The sequence below is a fragment of the Alligator sinensis genome, unplaced genomic scaffold (assembly GCF_000455745.1).
Source record: "Alligator sinensis unplaced genomic scaffold, ASM45574v1 scaffold161_1, whole genome shotgun sequence".
In the NCBI taxonomy this organism is placed as follows: Eukaryota; Metazoa; Chordata; order Crocodylia; family Alligatoridae; genus Alligator; species Alligator sinensis.
The window spans coordinates 1,921,448-1,942,995 of NW_005841974.1; the positions used below are offsets into that span (position 1 = coordinate 1,921,448).

At 44.8% G+C, this 21,548-nt stretch overlaps 1 protein-coding gene across 2 annotated transcripts in view; it reads right to left on the reverse strand.

Annotated features, from left to right (window-relative positions):
• The window catches only part of DHX8 (DEAH-box helicase 8), a 32,605-nt gene extending 11,064 nt beyond the window's left edge, over positions 1-21,541 (reverse strand). Inside the window, exons 1-18 of one of the 2 annotated variants that reach the window (XM_014518676.2) lie at positions 21,434-21,541; positions 19,702-19,787; positions 18,957-19,029; positions 18,440-18,525; positions 16,223-16,332; positions 15,038-15,154; positions 9,904-10,221; positions 9,315-9,459; positions 8,318-8,521; positions 7,383-7,470; positions 6,974-7,071; positions 6,150-6,297; positions 5,610-5,791; positions 4,949-5,143; positions 4,549-4,734; positions 3,789-3,999; positions 3,419-3,600; positions 2,140-2,280 (exon numbers count right to left, since the gene is read on the reverse strand). In XM_014518676.2, coding sequence (XP_014374162.1) covers positions 2,140-2,280; positions 3,419-3,600; positions 3,789-3,999; positions 4,549-4,734; positions 4,949-5,143; positions 5,610-5,791; positions 6,150-6,297; positions 6,974-7,071; positions 7,383-7,470; positions 8,318-8,521; positions 9,315-9,459; positions 9,904-10,221; positions 15,038-15,154; positions 16,223-16,332; positions 18,440-18,525; positions 18,957-18,990 — 2,445 coding nt within the window. In that variant the 5' untranslated portion in view covers positions 18,991-19,029; positions 19,702-19,787; positions 21,434-21,541. Of the gene's footprint in view, positions 1-2,139; positions 2,281-3,418; positions 3,601-3,788; positions 4,000-4,548; positions 4,735-4,948; positions 5,144-5,609; positions 5,792-6,149; positions 6,298-6,973; positions 7,072-7,382; positions 7,471-8,317; positions 8,522-9,314; positions 9,460-9,903; positions 10,222-11,289; positions 11,422-15,037; positions 15,155-16,222; positions 16,333-18,439; positions 18,526-18,956; positions 19,030-19,701; positions 19,788-21,433 lie in introns of those variants that run through there. The other variant, XM_014518675.2, reaches the window with a different exon arrangement.
• Between the last annotated feature and the right edge of the window lie 7 nt (positions 21,542-21,548).

A 21,548-nucleotide genomic window follows, 5' to 3' on the forward strand; every position in this document is an offset into this window, starting at 1 on the left:
GCGTGGGGTCCCGACTGGCCTGGAGGTGGGCCAGGGCCAGTTAGCCGAAGGTCCCGGGGGGACCACACCCAAGAGGGGAAAATGGCTTCGGGGTGGGCTAGTAGCCCGGATGAAGGCGGAGAGGCTGCCTGATCAGGAGGGATCATAGAGGGGTCCTGTTTAGAAGATTCTGGGGCCCAGCGTGGGGGCCAGAAGAGATGAACACCATGATGCCATCTGCGAGGCTTGGGCTGCAGTATTAGGGGAGGTCGGAGCCGCAGAGAGTGCCCCCTGGCATCGGGGCATTACAATGGGTAGCCTCCCGCTTAATTACATCTTAATGGAACCAATTATCATCAAAGGCGTGGCGGGCGAGATAGGTGGGCGGTTGCCCACCAGACAGGGGGCGGGCCGTGGAGATCGGCCCCGGGAAGCCCCCTGTCACAAACAGGAACACAGTATGAGACACAGGAGGTGATAGTACCATTCTACTTGGCACTGGACAGGCCACACCTAGACTAAGTATTGATCAGGGATGATTTAGAAGTATCAATGCCTGCAGTAGCCTGGGAAGAGCAACAGAATAAAGTCTAGGAGACCACCCCCAATATGCTCTCATTGGAAACTGGAGAGGACCATGCTTAGCAGCAGAACAAAGAAGCAGAGTTCCACAACTAGCTTGGTTATGAAACAAGATTAAGTAACTTAAACACATTTATGGAGGGGATGGAGTGACAGAAAGGGGGATTCTGCCTCTCCAGTTCAGATGTGTGATGTTATGCTTGCTGTCCCCAGATTGCAGAATAGAGGTTGTTTTCTCTCATGCTTCTGGGCTTTGTGAGTTGTCACAAGGGACTGGGAAGAAATGTTTTCCCCTCCAGGGAACAGCACATAAATCGAATTCGTATAAGGCAAACTCAGTTTACAATGAAACAGGTAGGGATGTGTTCCCACAGCGGGGAGGGAGGGAGGGAGGCTGGGGCTAGGGAAGGGGTGGGGAGAGGGGCGCGGGCGCAGCCCATTCGCTGAAAGCAGGAGGCATCTGCCACTCCTGGGGTTGCAGCAGGAGCGGCACTAAGTGTTTTGCGGCGCTTGGAGTGGGCAGCAGCCCCACTGACCCCACTGCTCCACTTCTCCCCACTCACCGCAGCCCCTGCTGCAGTAGCCCCAGGAGCACCCACCACCAGCTGCCTGGAGCCACTGGGCTGCACCGTGCCCCAAACCCCCTGGCATTGTGCAGCCCAGCAGCTGCAAGCAGGTGGCATCTGCCACTCCCACGGCTGCAACAGAGGCAGGCAGCAGCTTGCAGTGGGAAAAAAGCTAGCTGGGGCCGGCAGCGGCACCAGGTTCTTCCCCGCACTCAGCAGCTGTGCAGGGAGGGCAGGTTGCGGGGGCCTACAGTGAATTTTGGGAGGGGGACTGCTGCCACCCATTGATTCAGCCTACCCTGAGCACCGGGAAGAGCCTGGTGCCACCACTGGCCCCAGCCTGCTCACAACCTGCTGCAGGTTGCTGCCTGCCCCTGCTGTAGTTCTGGGAGCAGCAGACACCGCCTGCTTGCAGCCGCTGGGCTATGCCATGATGGGGAGTTCAGGGTTCAGTGCTTGGGGAAGGAGATCCTCGGGGGGTTTGGGGCATGGCGCAGCCCAGCAGCTGCAAGCCGCTGGCATTGGCCACTCCCAGAGCAGCTGCAGCAGAGGCTGCAGTGAATGGGGCCCTGGCCCCATGGCCCTTTCTCCTCCCCTCACAAACTCTCAGACCTACCTGCTTGGGGGGGTGGGAGTATACCTATGCCAATCACATAACAGCAAATTTACCTCGCATATAATGAATTTCTGGTATAAAAAGGGTCATCACATAAGAGCAAATTTGCATAAATCGAGGGAAACCTGTACTTCCTTTCCTTGCAGTGGCAAGACACTGACAGTGCCCTTGTCCCTCTGCTTTACCTGTGCCAAGTTAAGGTGTTCTAGATTTTTCATGGTATTGGGCCTGATAGTTGTGAGAGAAGGGTTTTTCATGCAGTTTTGTTTGAAATAAGCTAGAGACACTTATGGTTTAGAAAGGGATGATCCTGCCTTGAGCAGGGAGTTGGACTAGGTATGATTTCCTGAAGTCCCTTCTGGTCCTACTTTTCTATGAAAAGCATATGAAGCATACCTGGGAAATTGGTGTAACAACCAGCTGATCAATCCCAGTCTTCGAATTATAAACTTTCTGTTTCACAAACCCAGGATCCACCACATAATAGATTCCATCAATAGTCAGAGAGGTCTCAGCAATGTTGGTAGCAATGACAACCTGCAGACAAGAGGAGTACAACCCAATGTTAGTGTCTAGATGGCAAGCAAACAAGACCAGGTCAAACTAGTGTTACTCAGTCTAAACAAACCCTTTTATGTGATATAATCAAATAACTGAAGATACAGCTGTTGCAATAAAAAATGTTATTATTAAATCTTTTGTCTGTCACTTGTCAATGGTACCATCTTCTGCCAGTACGCATGGAGCAGATTTCTCCAGCTACCCAAACTTTAAATATCTGCAACTTATTTTTCTTTTAGATTTAGAGCAGTGAAGTCAACAACATGGAATGCATTGATAGAAACAAAGAAAGGCTTTTTGCTACAGAATTTCATGTGTTCTGGAAGTTTATCTTTTGCCAGACACTACAACATCACTTGTATAAATCCAGAACTCATCCCAGAATGTGTTACAAGGGATGTCCTCCTGCCATCCTCTGAGAGGTGCTTTTAAATACACCCAACAGAAACTTAAGCCTTTCTTTGAAGTTAACAAGGTCATTAAATGATAGCATTTAGAAAAAATGTTTTGCCGTACCAATGTTATTTATAACGCTGATCTGCACGAAAGCATTTGGGATGCTGAGTGAACAGTTAAAATATAACAGAACAAAATTTAAAAGCCAAAAACTGTGCAAAGAACACGGCAAAAAAGTGCTGTGTGTTAAGCAAGGTAAGAGCCACTGCTCCAAAGCTACACAGCAGTCTGTAATTACCTACCTCTCCACCTCATAACACAAATGATTCTGAATGCAATCAACAAGGTAATATTGCACTATTGGGTGAAAACAGTTTCACAGTTGATAGGGTCAGAAGGGACCTGAGCAGATCATTGAGTCCGACCCCCTGCCATGGGCAGGAAAGGATGCTGGGGTCAAATGACCCCGGCAAGGTGATTATTTAGCCTCCTTTTGAAGACCCCTGGGGTAGGAGCAAGCACCACTTCCCTTGGAAGTTGGTTCCAGATCCTAGCCGCCCTGACTGTAAAGGAGTCCTTCCTGATGTCCAGCCTGAATCTACTCTCAGTCAACTCATGGCCATTATTCCTAGTTACTCCTGGTAGTGCTCAGGAGAGCAGGGTCTCTCCCATTCCCCGCTGGTTCCCCTTGGTAGAAATATGCTTTGGCTGGAATTACCTTCCGACTGCCTGGAGGAGCTGGGTCAAAGATTCTGGTTTGCATCTCACTGGGTAAAGCTGAATATACTGGCAGGATAATTAACTCTGGCACATCAGGTCCTAGTGACTTCATTCTCTCATAGAGGATCTCACATGCAGTGTCAATCTCTTCCTGACCAGTAAGGAACACCAGGATGTCACCTAAACAAGGGAACCACAAACATGAAAATTAATCCTGCTCTACACAGCCTCTACCTAGCAACTCTCTCTGCCTCCTTTCCTCTCATTTTTCCCATGGAGAAAAGCCTCTTCCTTAGATGTTATCTTTGTCAAGCCATATCACCACATGATAAAGGTTCAAACCATTCCCAAGGTTTTATTCCACTCACCTGGAGGCTCTGTTAAATGGATCTGCATGACTGTGATCAGACTGGCATCCAAATAATCTGTCTCTGGTTCTTTTGTGTACAGAATTTCCACTGGATACGTTCTGCCAGGAATCGTGAAGATTGGAGCTTCATAGAAATACTGAGAGAATTTCACAGCATCTAATGTTGCTGACGTTACAATAAGTTTCATATCTTGCCGTTTCTGCACTGTCTGTAGCAGGAGAAAAAGGTCCCAGGTCAGATTAATAGTAACATACACAATGGTAAGAGTTTAGAGAAGTTCCTTTACTCAATTAGACTGCTTCAGATAACAAGAGACTTCAGTCATTTCAGAGGGCTGACTAATTCTTGGACTCATTTTAGGCAGAGGAGAATGTACCATGAGTACCACAAGAAAGTGGTCAGCACCTCACACTATTTAAAAATTAAAATCACATTTAAAACCTCTTTTTTTTTCCTTCCTAACCAGAAAAACTCCCTCCCATATTTTAAGGGAGTTCCTTATTTATCTCCATAAAATGTCCTGAATTCCTGAGCTTTGTCTCTTTTGTTACTAGTACTCCATTTCACTTACAGTTAGACTTAAGGGTAGATGAGCTACTCTTATAGAAGGTTAATCCTATCTTAATAAAGATCCTTTTAAAGCAATAGGATAGGTTTGGTTTAAGTGTCTCTTCCTTCCCCCATTAATTCCTTTCCAGTTACAACTGCAGAGAATACAGGAAGCTCGCATATGGAAGGGGTCAAAAGGTTTCATTACCTTTTTCAGCAGCCCAAAGAGCACATCAGTGTGTATAGTCCTCTCATGGGCCTCATCTAGCATGATGATGGCATACTGGGTTAGGTCAGGATCAATGAGACATTCCCGCAGTAACATACCATCTGTCATGTATTTGATGACTGTCTCAGGGCTGGTGCAGTCTTCAAATCGAATTGTGTAGCCAACCTATGAAAAAAAGAGTAACATTGGGTTTGAGTGAATCACGATTTCTCTTCCCTTTATGCTAAGCTATATAAATCAGGGTCAAACAAAGCTGTCAGAACTGCTAATCTCAAACTACATGATCATGCCAGCCCCTCATTCCCAGCCTATCCGAGGACAGTTTGTTACCCTATTGCTGAGAGTTGCTGCTTTCTACAACCTCCAGACCAAAATTTACCTCTTGTCCCAAACAGCAACCAAATTCTTCTGACACTCTCTTGGCAACAGACATCGCAGCCACTCTGCGAGGCTGGGTACATCCAATTTTTCCCCTTGACGTATACCCTGCCTCAGCCAGATACTGAGTGATCTGTGTTGTTTTCCCAGAGCCTGTCTCTCCGATAACAATCAGGATCTGGTTGTCATGAACTGCCTAAAAAATAAAGCATTAGTGAGTGCTTGTTAAGATTAGGTAATATAGTATCTATAAAACTGGACTGAATCCTCATGACTCATGCTGACCCAAGCCATAAGCATTACTTGTTAAGTAAAATCAAGACTAAGCCACCAGCAACCTGCCTGTTTATTCAGGTAATGCAAGCCCCTACAAAAATTTGTCACTTGCAACCTTGCTTTCAAGTTCAGCCCTACCTGTCAGTTCATTAATATTTATAGTGAAATAACAATTTTGAGTTAAATTATTTTAATAATAAATATTAATATATAAATATAAATAAATAAATAAATAAATAAATAAAATATTTATGATTATATATATTTAAAATTTTGAGTTAAAATTTCATTAACAAGCAAAGGCAGGGGCATTTGTATCAGTTTCAGGCAGGGGTATTTGTATCAGTTTCATCCATTCTAATTAAAGACTCCTGCCTGAGCCTTACCTGAATTAGCTGCTCCTTAAGTCTAAAGATTGGGAGGCTCTCTCTCTGCTCAATTATGGAAAGTTGGGTCTTTTTACCGTACGAAGCTTTGTTGCCACCAAATGCATGTTTCTTCCACTCTGGGATATCGTTGGGCATCATCCCAATACCCCGCATGTTGGCAGCTATTTGTCTCCCATCCACTAGAAAGGAAAGATAATTTTATTACTGCATTACAGTTAACATGACAGAGCTAGACTAGTAATGAATGGCATATGATAAAATGGCAGTTTACAGATCACACTACCAACTGCACATTTAAACAAGGAGCAGAGACTCTGGGATCTTGATCTTGATTCTTGTCCTGCTGGTATTTTTACCATCCTTCCACCTGGACATCATTTGATAATACACATGAGCAACATGAAAGCTGGACACCGGAGGGAAAATGCCTTTTATATGAAGGAGCCACAAAGAGGGTAATCCCCAACAAGACAGGTATTTTCTGGAACTGTTCAGCTATCACAATGACTAGCATAATAGATACAAGTCAGAGTATACCATCAGGAAGAGGATCCACCCAGTGAGTGTTGAGTCCCATGGGGATAGAGTCCATCTCCGCTTCCCTTTGGGCTTGTTTAAGTTCTCGCCTTTCTTTGGCTAATGCACTCTGCATCATTGCAGCTTGGGACAAGGAGCCATCAGGATTCTGAAGAATAAGAACATGAAGGTGTGTGTGATATTTCTCTGAACTATACAGCTGGTCCAATAAAAGTTATCACCAAAAGCCCTGACTTCTCACATATTTCCAGGACCATCACAACTACAACAACACTCCAACCCTACTATGGCTGTTTCAAGCACAGCCCAATCTTGGAGTCTTAATGATTCCTTTGAGCCCAGTCTATCTACTTCAGGTAGTGAAAGGGATTAGATGTATCAGTTAGTTCAAGGGATTTTAACTCTTCTGCATTTTGCAAGCTCCAGAATATTTCCAGTAGCCAAATTTCCAGGATGCCAATGGTCTTGAGTACAAAGTAGGATCTTATCTTCTAATCAAGGACAAGATTAGCTGTATTGTTGGCAGGAAGGATGGTTTCCCCACTATCCTGTCCCCAGCCTTAAAAAACAAGAGAAAGAATGGGACAGAATAGTACCAAATGGTTCAATCTTTTCCAGTGAAATGTTGGCTGCATATTAACCTTGCCATAGTCTTCTATGCCATAGTCTTGTTTCACTGATATCATGTAAGTGAGAAACAGCTATACATAGTAAAGGAAGGATCTGGAGCAGAGTGTTGCAGGGCTCTAAATAATAAAGCTTCCATTTAACTGAGCACTTAGGTAAAACCAGCATGCAGTAATATTTGGTCAGAAATGTCTTACCTTCACTATTTTGATGGGACTCATATCCATACTTTGTTTGGTATGTCCTCGCAAGAATGGTGGCTCTTCCTCAACCAGCTCAATCTCAAGGTCCTCATCTAAAACCCACAAACAATGCAGATTTAACAAGGAAATAAACAGCCTCCTGCAGCTGATATTTCAGTAACAAGAGAATGACCATGTTTCCTGTGCGTCCTGCATAAGGGTAAAAAGTGTCACAGATGCAAGGAGTGTGTGCCTGGCCAAAGCCCACCACTATCCAGCACTACTCCCAGGTCCAAGCAATTAAGACTATTGCTAATTATGAATCTCACGTTTGCTTCCATCAGAAGTCTCTTTATGCATACATGATATACTCAGAAACACAAGGATTTATCACACTCCCAGAAAAACTACTAGACAGCATTACCTTCCTCATCATCAACTTTAGGGAGAATCCCAGTCTCCTCATCAAAGTCAGGAAACTCTTCTTTGGATAGCACATTAGCAGCAATCATCTGGGGGAAGGATGCAACACTGAGGGTTAGATCCAAGACACAAATATAATTCAAAGGTAAATTGTCCCATTGAAGAGTACGCACTTCTCATGAAACAAAAGGTGTTCCAGGTCACTATGGTAGTAGGCGAGGATAGAAGTAAACAAGAAAAAAATCTACAGGGTTGTAGACTTCTCCTAAAAGCATTTAAAACTAGTCTGAATACAACAGGTTCAAGTATATTGTAGGGCAGAGATTTTCAACCAGGGGTACACATACCCCTGGGGGTACTTGGAAAGGCCTCAGGGGGTACTCGGCAGCAGGGGCCACCACCACTTCCATCAATCCCCCCCCCCCTCAACCAGCTACCAGGGGACTGCTTCCTTCTTGACTGGCTACTGGAAGTACAGACCCAAAAAGGTTGAAAATCCCTGCAGTAGGGAGCAATCCTGCATCATCACAGTTGGACTGAAAGGCCATACTAAAATGCTAGTGAAGGCAGCTGAACTGATAAGTAACAGGCTGAGAAGGACATTTAGGATGCTGACAGCACTTTCCAATCAGAGACAAAAGAATAAAAGGCTCCACAATCCATGTAGTCATCTAGTCCCTGACCAAAAGTTTTTCTAGGGTCCAAATTACTGACAGAATGATTTGTTTTAGACTTTGTCTAAGGTGAGGTCTGGTCAAGTCTATCTAAAATCTAAAAGGCAAAGCTCAGGAAGTGCCAAGTTTTACAAAAAGAAGGTTACAATGAAAGGAACAGGAACTGCTGAAAAAAAAAGATGCACTAGATATAAGCTGAAATTCCCCTGCAGTAACATCAGGAGACATCCTTTCACCGCAATACATTGGTATCATATTGCACCTGTTTGATTTCCCATTTTTCAGGGTCTGAAATCCGGGTGAGGCGCTTCCTTTCAAGGGTATCATCTTCCACTTCAGGGGCATTCACCAAGGAGAGGTGACTGGGTCTGTCTGGGTTCCTCATGGAAGTCTCTTCATTGGTCTCTCCAACCAGGTTTCTGCGTCGGTTTGGATTTAAGTCTTCCCCAGTATCTTGATCAACATCCTACATCATATATAATTGACAGATTTATTAATCAGGAGTCTGCCACTTCTTATACACCTGCTCTGACATTTTTTCCTACAGCAGGGGCAGAAAAACAAGTGTTTCTTCATTTCCAAGGGGGGAGGCTGTATTTCACCACCTGCTGTTTTACAAATTGGCAGCTAAAAAAGGCAGCCAATGGCTTGTAGTTAGGAGTACATAGTTTCTATTAATTTAAAGTAAAATGCCTTCCTCATGCAAAGAACTGGAGGCCTGCCTGGGCTGAAGAACCGCTGCCATCACTCCATCCTCCCACCTCCCCTCTGAGACACCAGCCCAGACACCATCTTGGCCACCCAAGCAGAAGGACCAGGCCAACTTGCAGGACATACATAGCTGGCAAGCCTCCCCAGGTGGGCATGCTCAAGGGCAGCCTTTGGTGTTGCCCTTCAGTAAAGGCCAAGGCAGGGATGGAGAGTCTTTCTGTTATGGTTCTTCTGAATTTAATATTATTTTTGTTGTTAGAGGGGAAGGGGAAGAGTGATTTGTTTTCTGGGATAGCCATAGACCCTCTGTAGGAGATGGACTGCAGTCTTCGGAAAGACACTGGAGCAGCAGTGTTAATTGCCATGGCTCTGGGAGTCACAGCAATTAATACTGCTGCCACTCACCCTACCACCAAATTTCCAGCCCCAAAGGCCAGATCGTTGGCACTCCTGGTTTACAGCAATATATGAAATACCAAAATTTCAAATACTATCTCTCTTTCCTATCATTTGATCTTTCTAGAAGAAAAGTGAAACTCCATGCATACCTTCATACTCAGGCTGGTTTTGGACCCGGTAAAGGACAAAACTTTGACCTTTACTCTTTGCCCTTTGCTCACAACATCAGCAACATTAGCAACACGTCCCTCTCTGCGAAGCTCAGAAATATGGACCAAGCCTTCCCAGCGTTTCCTGTGGACACACAAAAGAAGATAAATATAAAATACCACATATTATTACTGAATCAGACTTTCATATCATTTAACTCCAGCATGTCTTAAAATGTTTACAAAAAAGCAAAAAATATTTTGCCATGAAAACTCCCTTGAAAGGCAAACATTGTTTACAACCAATAAGTAGCTGTGAAACGCAGGGTGCATCACTGCCATAGTTTGTTGAGCCCAATAAGATGCACTTTTAAAAAATATTTATAATACACAGAAGAAAGGTAGAGAGGTAGGTAATTAGCCATGTTAGTCTGAAGTCAAGAAAGCAGGGCAGGGTGGCAGCCTACAGACTAACTGGTTCAGAGAGAAATAAGCTTTTGTAGGTGATAGCCTGCTTCCTAAGATGCTATTAGAGCAAGGATGATGATACAAGAAACAGTAACAACTTGTTCTGAAAGCCAGACAATACCTTAGTCCTTCCAACTGCACAAAGCACCCAAACTGCATTATGCTCGTGACTTTGCCATTGTAAATATCTCCAATGGAAGGCTCTTCAGGTGGAGGTCGATCCACATGCTTGTCTCTCCATCTATCTTTGCTCTTCACAGAATAGTCCTCTCGGTCCTTACGGTCCCTGCTGGGACTTGGGCTCCTGCTCCGTGAGCGATACCTAGATTTCCCTTTATTCTTATCCCGAGTCCTAGAATGCGACCTGGAACGTGATCGGTGTCTCCGCTTCCTGTCCCTATCCCTGCTGCGACTGCGACTTCTCCTCCTCCTCTTTGCCCTATCAAGCAAAAATTAACAATCCATGTTCAATTTCCATACAAAGACAGGCCATGTTGAAAACACCTGCTAATAAGCCACTGTCCAAGGACAGGGTGGATAAAAATCAACAATTTTTTAAAATAAAAAAATATATTTTTTTTAAAAATCAGGGGGTTTTTTTTATTTAAATCAGATATTTTTTATTTAAATGCATTTTTTATTTTTTGTTAAGATGCTTTTAAAATAAATTAAAACTATCTTTATACAGGTTTAAGATACCTTAAAAATCAAAGAAATCATCATGGAATAGGGATTATAACTTCTAATTATATACTACTTGAGACAATATATTCATGTAACTTTTTTAGAAAAGTTTTATAAATATGCCACAACATGCTATGGACTATATTAGGGGCCCAATCTTACAGGGCTCCCGGAGACTCCTCTACCAAGTAGTAAAGATTAAAGAAAAGCACTCTAACTCAATGGGACTCAGTGCTCAGTCTAGAAGTTCCCCTTAAGCATCCCTGTGATGCTTGGTTTCAGTTCTCAAACTGTGGATTTGAGTCGCCAGAGGTAACATCCCTGTTAACAGCAGTATATGGAGACGAGAGCTAATAAACCTGATTACTAGGGGCGTACGAAACAGGCCGTATTTGATTTGGATTCGGATTCAGCCAGAATCAGGGACAGTGATTCAATTTGTTGATTCGGATCACTGTCCCCGCTTTGATTAGAGCCAAATCCAAATCTGAAGATTCGATGCTGATTCAGAGAATCAGTGATTCAGCCATAGACACAGCTTTAAATGTTTTTACTACATACCTTGAGGTACCAGGTGTGGCTCATGAACACTGCGATGCTGGGGTGGATGGAGCATCCCACAGGAGTGGGGGGGTCTCCGCGTGCTCAGTGGTGAACCCGAAAGTAGACCAGAAATACTTCTGGTCCGCTCCCAGGCCTACTGGGGAGCACACAGGGGGCTCCCCACCCTGCTCCTCCCCAACTCAGCAATCAGCTGCAGGGGGAACCTGGGTGCCCCCCAAGACCCAGGAGACACCAGTCCAGCAATGGTTTGGAAACTTACCTGTGGTCACTATTCCTTTGTTTTTCCCGCACATCAGCATTAGGCATTAAAGCTTCAAGTTCTTTAAGAGCATCAGCTGCCACTTTCACATCATCCTCATCCAGCATAGCCTGCAGAGAAAAGGAACATCTTTTTAAGTAAACTGATTGAAAACCTGTCAAAGAGCTTTCGTCTCTGCAATGAGACAGCCACCCTTGTTGTTATTGCCATTAAGGAGGAACATGAGGGAAAAACAGCTCAGAGAAAATGTGACAAAGAAAATATGATATATAGGTAAGCATAATGAAGTCAAGAGTCTCAAAGGGAACCCCTTCTGGACCATAGGGCTGCACCTGCTCTATGATTTGATTAAGAACTTCTTCAGAATAACTTTTAACACCAGCACGTGAACCCAAATGTGTGAGTTACTAACATCCTGAGTGACCCAGATTTTTATCCAAAAACCTAGACAAGCTAGCTTGTCTATAAACAAATGCTTATTAAGAGTTCCCAGGCTAATTAATGTCAGTCTATGAACAATGCATCATATTCCCGGCTGCCTCCCCTGCACAACACCACCTTCCTCCCCATCTCCTCTGACCTGCACCACTTCCTGTACCATCCTGTATCTTCTTTCCTATTTCCCTGAACTTTTTCTTGTTTTGGTTTTGCTTCTTCCCTGATGCAACCTTGTTCCCTGGGTGGGCCCTTCAATCCTAAGGTCCAAGTACTGTGTCTATTTCAAGACCACGTTGAAGGAAAGGGGTCTGTTTCTGTTCTGTCTTAGGGGCCAAAGTGTGATCCCATTTTACACTGCTCAAGTACCCAAAAAAGTTATGCCAAAGGCACCTGGGTCCTCCCTCCTGAGCTCTGCTTTCTGTCACTTGGTCTTAAGGCTAAGATGATGTAAGAATGTTGTTTGTTTTTCAGGGACCAGAACAGAGTGGAACAAGTTCATATTTAAGCACCTAGTCCATGAATTAGGATTTGGCCCAAAGTGTCCTATAGCAGTATCAGTGCTGTCACATATATCAGCATATGAAGCATCATGCTGCATATTATATTGTCTGAATTCAAGTGTAAAGTCCTCAGGATAGTTGCATTGCTTTTGTGGGTATCCCACAAGGTTACATGTGCACTGAGTGCTATGTTAATAGCCCCCGGCAACAAAAATCTGGTAATCTGAAACCAAGTATTTTCTTCCTACCCATTTTGTGTTTTCACAAGAGGTGCACCAAAAGAAATTTTTTGGGTCGATACCAATAGCCAATTTTTAAGAAGGCATATTGACCGATACCAATCCTATTTCCAATACGCAGCCTGGCAGCTTGAAGAGCTGTGTTCGGCTGGTAAGTCTGTAGTGGTGGAAGGGAAGGGGTATGGAGTGGGGGCAGATCAAGGCCCCTGAGGTAAGGGAGGGAGTGGGGCTGGGGCAGGGCAGGGCATGGGACACAACTCGCCTGGGGGGGCACAGGGAGGCAGAGGGTGCGCCCCCGGATCTGCGCAGGGTGGGCTATTGCTGTGGGCTAGGAGGAGGGTTATGGGGGGGGGGGCTGCAAAATTCACCATAGCACCTCCAACTACCCCTCCCAGCACCACTGCCCGCCCCCCAGCAGCAGTCTGCCCTTGCCCTGCGCAGATCTGGGGGTACATGCCCCCTGTGCCCTCCCGGAATCAGAGACAAAAGAATAAAAGGCTCCACAATCCATGTAGTCATCTAGTCCCTGACCAAAAGTTTTTCTAGGGTCCAAATTACTGACAGAATGATTTGTTTTAGACTTTGTCTAAGGTGAGGTCTGGTCAAGTCTATCTAAAATCTAAAAGGCAAAGCTCAGGAAGTGCCAAGTTTTACAAAAAGAAGGTTACAATGAAAGGAACAGGAACTGCTGAAAAAAAAAGATGCACTAGATATAAGCTGAAATTCCCCTGCAGTAACATCAGGAGACATCCTTTCACCGCAATACATTGGTATCATATTGCACCTGTTTGATTTCCCATTTTTCAGGGTCTGAAATCCGGGTGAGGCGCTTCCTTTCAAGGGTATCATCTTCCACTTCAGGGGCATTCACCAAGGAGAGGTGACTGGGTCTGTCTGGGTTCCTCATGGAAGTCTCTTCATTGGTCTCTCCAACCAGGTTTCTGCGTCGGTTTGGATTTAAGTCTTCCCCAGTATCTTGATCAACATCCTACATCATATATAATTGACAGATTTATTAATCAGGAGTCTGCCACTTCTTATACACCTGCTCTGACATTTTTTCCTACAGCAGGGGCAGAAAAACAAGTGTTTCTTCATTTCCAAGGGGGGAGGCTGTATTTCACCACCTGCTGTTTTACAAATTGGCAGCTAAAAAAGGCAGCCAATGGCTTGTAGTTAGGAGTACATAGTTTCTATTAATTTAAAGTAAAATGCCTTCCTCATGCAAAGAACTGGAGGCCTGCCTGGGCTGAAGAACCGCTGCCATCACTCCATCCTCCCACCTCCCCTCTGAGACACCAGCCCAGACACCATCTTGGCCACCCAAGCAGAAGGACCAGGCCAACTTGCAGGACATACATAGCTGGCAAGCCTCCCCAGGTGGGCATGCTCAAGGGCAGCCTTTGGTGTTGCCCTTCAGTAAAGGCCAAGGCAGGGATGGAGAGTCTTTCTGTTATGGTTCTTCTGAATTTAATATTATTTTTGTTGTTAGAGGGGAAGGGGAAGAGTGATTTGTTTTCTGGGATAGCCATAGACCCTCTGTAGGAGATGGACTGCAGTCTTCGGAAAGACACTGGAGCAGCAGTGTTAATTGCCATGGCTCTGGGAGTCACAGCAATTAATACTGCTGCCACTCACCCTACCACCAAATTTCCAGCCCCAAAGGCCAGATCGTTGGCACTCCTGGTTTACAGCAATATATGAAATACCAAAATTTCAAATACTATCTCTCTTTCCTATCATTTGATCTTTCTAGAAGAAAAGTGAAACTCCATGCATACCTTCATACTCAGGCTGGTTTTGGACCCGGTAAAGGACAAAACTTTGACCTTTACTCTTTGCCCTTTGCTCACAACATCAGCAACATTAGCAACACGTCCCTCTCTGCGAAGCTCAGAAATATGGACCAAGCCTTCCCAGCGTTTCCTGTGGACACACAAAAGAAGATAAATATAAAATACCACATATTATTACTGAATCAGACTTTCATATCATTTAACTCCAGCATGTCTTAAAATGTTTACAAAAAAGCAAAAAATATTTTGCCATGAAAACTCCCTTGAAAGGCAAACATTGTTTACAACCAATAAGTAGCTGTGAAACGCAGGGTGCATCACTGCCATAGTTTGTTGAGCCCAATAAGATGCACTTTTAAAAAATATTTATAATACACAGAAGAAAGGTAGAGAGGTAGGTAATTAGCCATGTTAGTCTGAAGTCAAGAAAGCAGGGCAGGGTGGCAGCCTACAGACTAACTGGTTCAGAGAGAAATAAGCTTTTGTAGGTGATAGCCTGCTTCCTAAGATGCTATTAGAGCAAGGATGATGATACAAGAAACAGTAACAACTTGTTCTGAAAGCCAGACAATACCTTAGTCCTTCCAACTGCACAAAGCACCCAAACTGCATTATGCTCGTGACTTTGCCATTGTAAATATCTCCAATGGAAGGCTCTTCAGGTGGAGGTCGATCCACATGCTTGTCTCTCCATCTATCTTTGCTCTTCACAGAATAGTCCTCTCGGTCCTTACGGTCCCTGCTGGGACTTGGGCTCCTGCTCCGTGAGCGATACCTAGATTTCCCTTTATTCTTATCCCGAGTCCTAGAATGCGACCTGGAACGTGATCGGTGTCTCCGCTTCCTGTCCCTATCCCTGCTGCGACTGCGACTTCTCCTCCTCCTCTTTGCCCTATCAAGCAAAAATTAACAATCCATGTTCAATTTCCATACAAAGACAGGCCATGTTGAAAACACCTGCTAATAAGCCACTGTCCAAGGACAGGGTGGATAAAAATCAACAATTTTTTAAAATAAAAAAATATATTTTTTTTAAAAATCAGGGGGTTTTTTTTATTTAAATCAGATATTTTTTATTTAAATGTATTTTTTATTTTTTGTTAAGATGCTTTTAAAATAAATTAAAACTATCTTTATACAGGTTTAAGATACCTTAAAAATCAAAGAAATCATCATGGAATAGGGATTATAACTTCTAATTATATACTACTTGAGACAATATATTCATGTAACTTTTTTAGAAAAGTTTTATAAATATGCCACAACATGCTATGGACTATATTAGGGGCCCAATCTTACAGGGCTCCCGGAGACTCCTCTACCAAGTAGTAAAGATTAAAGAAAAGCACTCTAACTCAATGGGACTCAGTGCTCAGTCTAGAAGTTCCCCTTAAGCATCCCTGTGATGCTTGGTTTCAGTTCTCAAACTGTGGATTTGAGTCGCCAGAGGTAACATCCCTGTTAACAGCAGTATATGGAGACGAGAGCTAATAAACCTGATTACTAGGGGCGTACGAAACAGGCCGTATTTGATTTGGATTCGGATTCAGCCAGAATCAGGGACAGTGATTCAATTTGTTGATTCGGATCACTGTCCCCGCTTTGATTAGAGCCAAATCCAAATCTGAAGATTCGATGCTGATTCAGAGAATCAGTGATTCAGCCATAGACACAGCTTTAAATGTTTTTACTACATACCTTGAGGTACCAGGTGTGGCTCATGAACACTGCGATGCTGGGGTGGATGGAGCATCCCACAGGAGTGGGGGGGTCTCCGCGTGCTCAGTGGTGAACCCGAAAGTAGACCAGAAATACTTCTGGTCCGCTCCCAGGCCTACTGGGGAGCACACAGGGGGCTCCCCACCCTGCTCCTCCCCAACTCAGCAATCAGCTGCAGGGGGAACCTGGGTGCCCCCCAAGACCCAGGAGACACCAGTCCAGCAATGGTTTGGAAACTTACCTGTGGTCACTATTCCTTTGTTTTTCCCGCACATCAGCATTAGGCATTAAAGCTTCAAGTTCTTTAAGAGCATCAGCTGCCACTTTCACATCATCCTCATCCAGCATAGCCTGCAGAGAAAAGGAACATCTTTTTAAGTAAACTGATTGAAAACCTGTCAAAGAGCTTTCGTCTCTGCAATGAGACAGCCACCCTTGTTGTTATTGCCATTAAGGAGGAACATGAGGGAAAAACAGCTCAGAGAAAATGTGACAAAGAAAATATGATATATAGGTAAGCATAATGAAGTCAAGAGTCTCAAAGGGAACCCCTTCTGGACCATAGGGCTGCACCTGCTCTATGATTTGATTAAGAACTTCTTCAGAATAACTTTTAACACCAGCACGTGAACCCAAATGTGTGAGTTACTAACATCCTGAGTGACCCAGATTTTTATCCAAAAACCTAGACAAGCTAGCTTGTCTATAAACAAATGCTTATTAAGAGTTCCCAGGCTAATTAATGTCAGTCTATGAACAATGCATCATATTCCCGGCTGCCTCCCCTGCACAACACCACCTTCCTCCCCATCTCCTCTGACCTGCACCACTTCCTGTACCATCCTGTATCTTCTTTCCTATTTCCCTGAACTTTTTCTTGTTTTGGTTTTGCTTCTTCCCTGATGCAACCTTGTTCCCTGGGTGGGCCCTTCAATCCTAAGGTCCAAGTACTGTGTCTATTTCAAGACCACGTTGAAGGAAAGGGGTCTGTTTCTGTTCTGTCTTAGGGGCCAAAGTGTGATCCCATTTTACACTGCTCAAGTACCCAAAAAAGTTATGCCAAAGGCACCTGGGTCCTCCCTCCTGAGCTCTGCTTTCTGTCACTTGGTCTTAAGGCTAAGATGATGTAAGAATGTTGTTTGTTTTTCAGGGACCAGAACAGAGTGGAACAAGTTCATATTTAAGCACCTAGTCCATGAATTAGGATTTGGCCCAAAGTGTCCTATAGCAGTATCAGTGCTGTCACATATATCAGCATATGAAGCATCATGCTGCATATTATATTGTCTGAATTCAAGTGTAAAGTCCTCAGGATAGTTGCATTGCTTTTGTGGGTATCCCACAAGGTTACATGTGCACTGAGTGCTATGTTAATAGCCCCCGGCAACAAAAATCTGGTAATCTGAAACCAAGTATTTTCTTCCTACCCATTTTGTGTTTTCACAAGAGGTGCACCAAAAGAAATTTTTTGGGTCGATACCAATAGCCAATTTTTAAGAAGGCATATTGACCGATACCAATCCTATTTCCAATACGCAGCCTGGCAGCTTGAAGAGCTGTGTTCGGCTGGTAAGTCTGTAGTGGTGGAAGGGAAGGGGTATGGAGTGGGGGCAGATCAAGGCCCCTGAGGTAAGGGAGGGAGTGGGGCTGGGGCAGGGCAGGGCATGGGACACAACTCGCCTGGGGGGGCACAGGGAGGCAGAGGGTGCGCCCCCGGATCTGCGCAGGGTGGGCTATTGCTGTGGGCTAGGAGGAGGGTTATGGGGGGGGGGGCTGCAAAATTCACCATAGCACCTCCAACTTGCCCTCCCAGCACCACTGCCCGCCCCCCAGCAGCAGTCTGCCCTTGCCCTGCGCAGATCTGGGGGTACATGCCCCCTGTGCCCTCCCGGGGTGCGCACAGTGTTGGGACCCACTCCGTCCCCTCCCCGTGCCCCCCGGACAAGCCACAGCTCTGTCCCATGCCCCATCCCACCCCACCCCGGCTGGGAGGAATCTGTTTCTGCCCTGGCCCCATTCCCTCCCTCACCACGGGGGCCTCGATCTGCACCCCCCCCACACACACACACCCTTTCCCTCCCCCTTCCTCTTCCACCACAACAGACTTACCAGCTGGATGCAGCTATCCAAGCTGCCGGGCTGTGCTCCTCGCCAGCTACATGCCGCACTGCAGCTGTGCACATGCACAGGGCTTTTATCAGTCATATTATTGGCCACATCAGGCAAAAAAAAGCTGATTTCTGATATGGTCAATTTACTTTATATTGGTGCCAATCCGATACTGAACCAATGTATCAGTGCACCTCTAGTTTTCACTTCTCAGGACTGAGACGTGCAAGAGGAATGGATATAAACACCAATGTTGATATGGCAACTGAAAACCAAGGGGCAGCAAGAGCAAAAAATACACATCACAGCTTCACATATTGGTTGTTAAGGTGTGAAATTGTTTCCTTACTCTGATGTTGGGATTATCTGGCCTGCAAAGAGCTGGGAACAGTTCCTTCAGCTTTTCCTTTTCTGTTTTGGGTTTAATAATTGCCTCTGGATTAAGAACAAAAGAAGCATACATAAAATTTGTTAGAAGTTTATTTTTATTACATGGCTAAAATAATTTTCTTTGTCATTTCTGAAAAAGGGATAAACTTCAGCTTTGTGCTAAATGTTAGCTTTAATGAAAATTTTGTAAAATTTACATTAAAAGATAACTACATAATCTCCCACAAATGACAGCCTAATTAATTAAAGATTATAACTTTCTTAATCCTGCATTCAATAAAAGAAATCTCTCAGTAGCCTAGAAGCTCTGACTTAACACCTCAAATCACACAAATTTCTGCTGTAACAACAGAATATATGGAACACATCCACAAAACTATGAGGAAGGCTATCCCAGTCAAATCCAGATTAGTCAACAAATAATTAAAGAATTAAACAGCTGTCTATTCTGTTGAGAACAGCTAGATGGCACTTACCTTTGCTTGTAGATGGCTTGGCTGGGGGACGCATCGTCTGTATGAGGCGTAACAAATTACTAACAAGGGAGTCCTGAAAAATTCAACAACCCCAAAGACGTTTTCAGAACTCGTTGTGGAATTCTTGCAAACTAACACAGACTATAAAACAGTGACAAGTGCTCAATTTCAACTTCTAAAGATGAAAACTCATGTAGAAGTAAAGTTGGGTAGTCCAGGAATTCACGTGCGGACCATAAAAAGTGTAGTTCTTTTGTACAGAAACACAAAAAAAGTCTTGACTGTAAAAACAGTTATGAAATTCCATTTAAATTACTCTCCCGCATATCACTGTTTTTTTTAACTACTCTTTCAGCATGATATTGGAACACCATAAAAAATTTTTAAATAAATATTTGTTTTCACACCAGTTGGTTTTCCTGCACTGCATGTGCTCACCAATGAGACACCAAATAGTCCAAATGAGTCTTCAAGATTAGTGTGCTTCATATAAATCATATCAAGAATTGTTGATAAAAACCCTGTGCTGGATAGAAGTGTTTGCAAGCCGAGTATTGTTCATAAAAAACCTGTGCTGGATAGAAGTGTTTGCAAGCCGAGATACACAAACTACTTTTCAGTAAAAACAGTTGCCTGTTAATCAATAAACACTTCAGCTTTGTAACTTTTTTTAAATAGAAACTGGCTTTTACAAGGAGTCTCAGGATAAAGAAAGGACATGCAACAGGGTCTAAATCTCACTTACTGTGAACTCGGCACCATTCTTTAAAAGGACAGCTTTAAATGTGTCAAATGTAGTGTTTTTCTCAGCAAGATTTATCACAAATTCCGCTGTGAAGGAAAAGCAGTAGAGTAAATTAAACAAAATTAATGGAAGCAGATTCAAACATGTTCCACTGCAATGAAAGATAGCTGGCTTAGCAACCCAAAATAGTGAAACCTCCCATCTATTCATCAGAAAGGTGGAACATAGCCTTCAGCAGGGCAGGCTTTTTGTCTTGCCACCATCTCTGGTTTAATTTTGAGAAGCCACACCTGGAGGAATCACATCTAGGTGAGAGAGAACTCATTTTCTAAGTAAGTGTGTAAACACTCTGAGGCAAAAACCATCTTTTTCTTCTGTGCTGTATAGGGCTGAACACAATGGTATCCTAGGCCATGACTAGAGTTTATAAGTACAGTCACTAAACAACATCAAACCAGGGAGGGGAAAGGTGCAGCACAGACTCTCCTTAGCTTCCAGTGACACACTGACAAAGCTGCCTAGAGATGGTGCTCTTCAATTACAAAAGGGTTCACAAATAATCCAGGAAGGAAGGTATGAGCTATGAGAATTCACTCTACTAGGAACAAAAAAATGATTTCCTACAAGGGCCATAATGATCCTTCCAGCAGAGAAAGATAGCAGATGCTCTCCAAAAGACAGGACCTGCAGCGGCACTACTTCACGTGAGTATATCACTTGCAGAAAAACCTGACTTGGCAAACCTGCCATAGCAGCAGTGTTGAGCTGAGCTCTCACCAGGTTCTATTAAAACCCCAATGATATGGTCAGGACTCATGGTGGTTTTCTTGCACACTAACACAGACGACAGGACCATGATAAGCGCTCAATTCCAACTTCTAAGTATGAAAGCTCATGTAAAAGTAAAGTTGGGTAGTTGAAGAGGCTACCCAAATTTACAACTTTTACTTTACTTTTAGTCACGTGCAGGCTATAGAAAGTACTGACCACATCACCTCTGCTCTACGGAGAGAAAACTGAGCAGCGGCTCAGACCTGAGGCCAAAACGTAGCACCAAGTGCTTGAGCACCAAGAATAATAATTAGTATTGAGCATCTATAGTGCAACAGGGCCTGGGCAGCCCCACCATGCAGCAGGACTCTGCTGTGCTCAGGTCCAGTCAAAGATATATGACAAAAAACAGTAGGCAGAGGTGAAGGCATGCCAGAAAACAGTGAGACGCTACTGACCAATATGACAGGCAGTGATTGCGGCACAGCCCCTGCCTGACCCACATAAACACGGTGTTAGGCCTGGCAGCAAAGGAGGCACTTTTTGGTGCACATTTACAAAGAGCTCCTCTCCAGCGTGCAGGGGCAACACGGGGAAGGGTCTGGAAGCACTTGGAAATGTGCCGAGCGGGCAGTGAGGGCGAGGGGGGGAGGAGGGCTGGGCTGCCTGATCAGCACAACTGACCTCTTGGCAGCAGCGCATGGGCCGCAGGGAGGAAAGGACCCAGCCGCAAAGGTGCTTGAAAACGAAGGCGACCGGACAGGAAAGGGGCAGAGGGCCGACGAGGGCTGAGGGAGGCGCGGTCCCTTGTCAAGCCACAGGCGCTGGGGGAGGTGGGGGAGCTCGTGCGAGGGAAGCAGATCCCAGCAAGGGGGACGCGGAGCCGGCCCAGCTGCGCCCGCAAACGACGGCCCGGGGGGGGGGGGGGACAACACGACAGACCCAGCTCCGCGCGGCTCACCCAGGTCCTTGTCGTTGATGCCGAGGTGGTTGTCCAGCTCCGTGCACACCTTGGACACTAGCGACAGGTACTCGAGCTTCGCGAGCTCCTCGGCGCCCACCAGGGCGACCGTGGG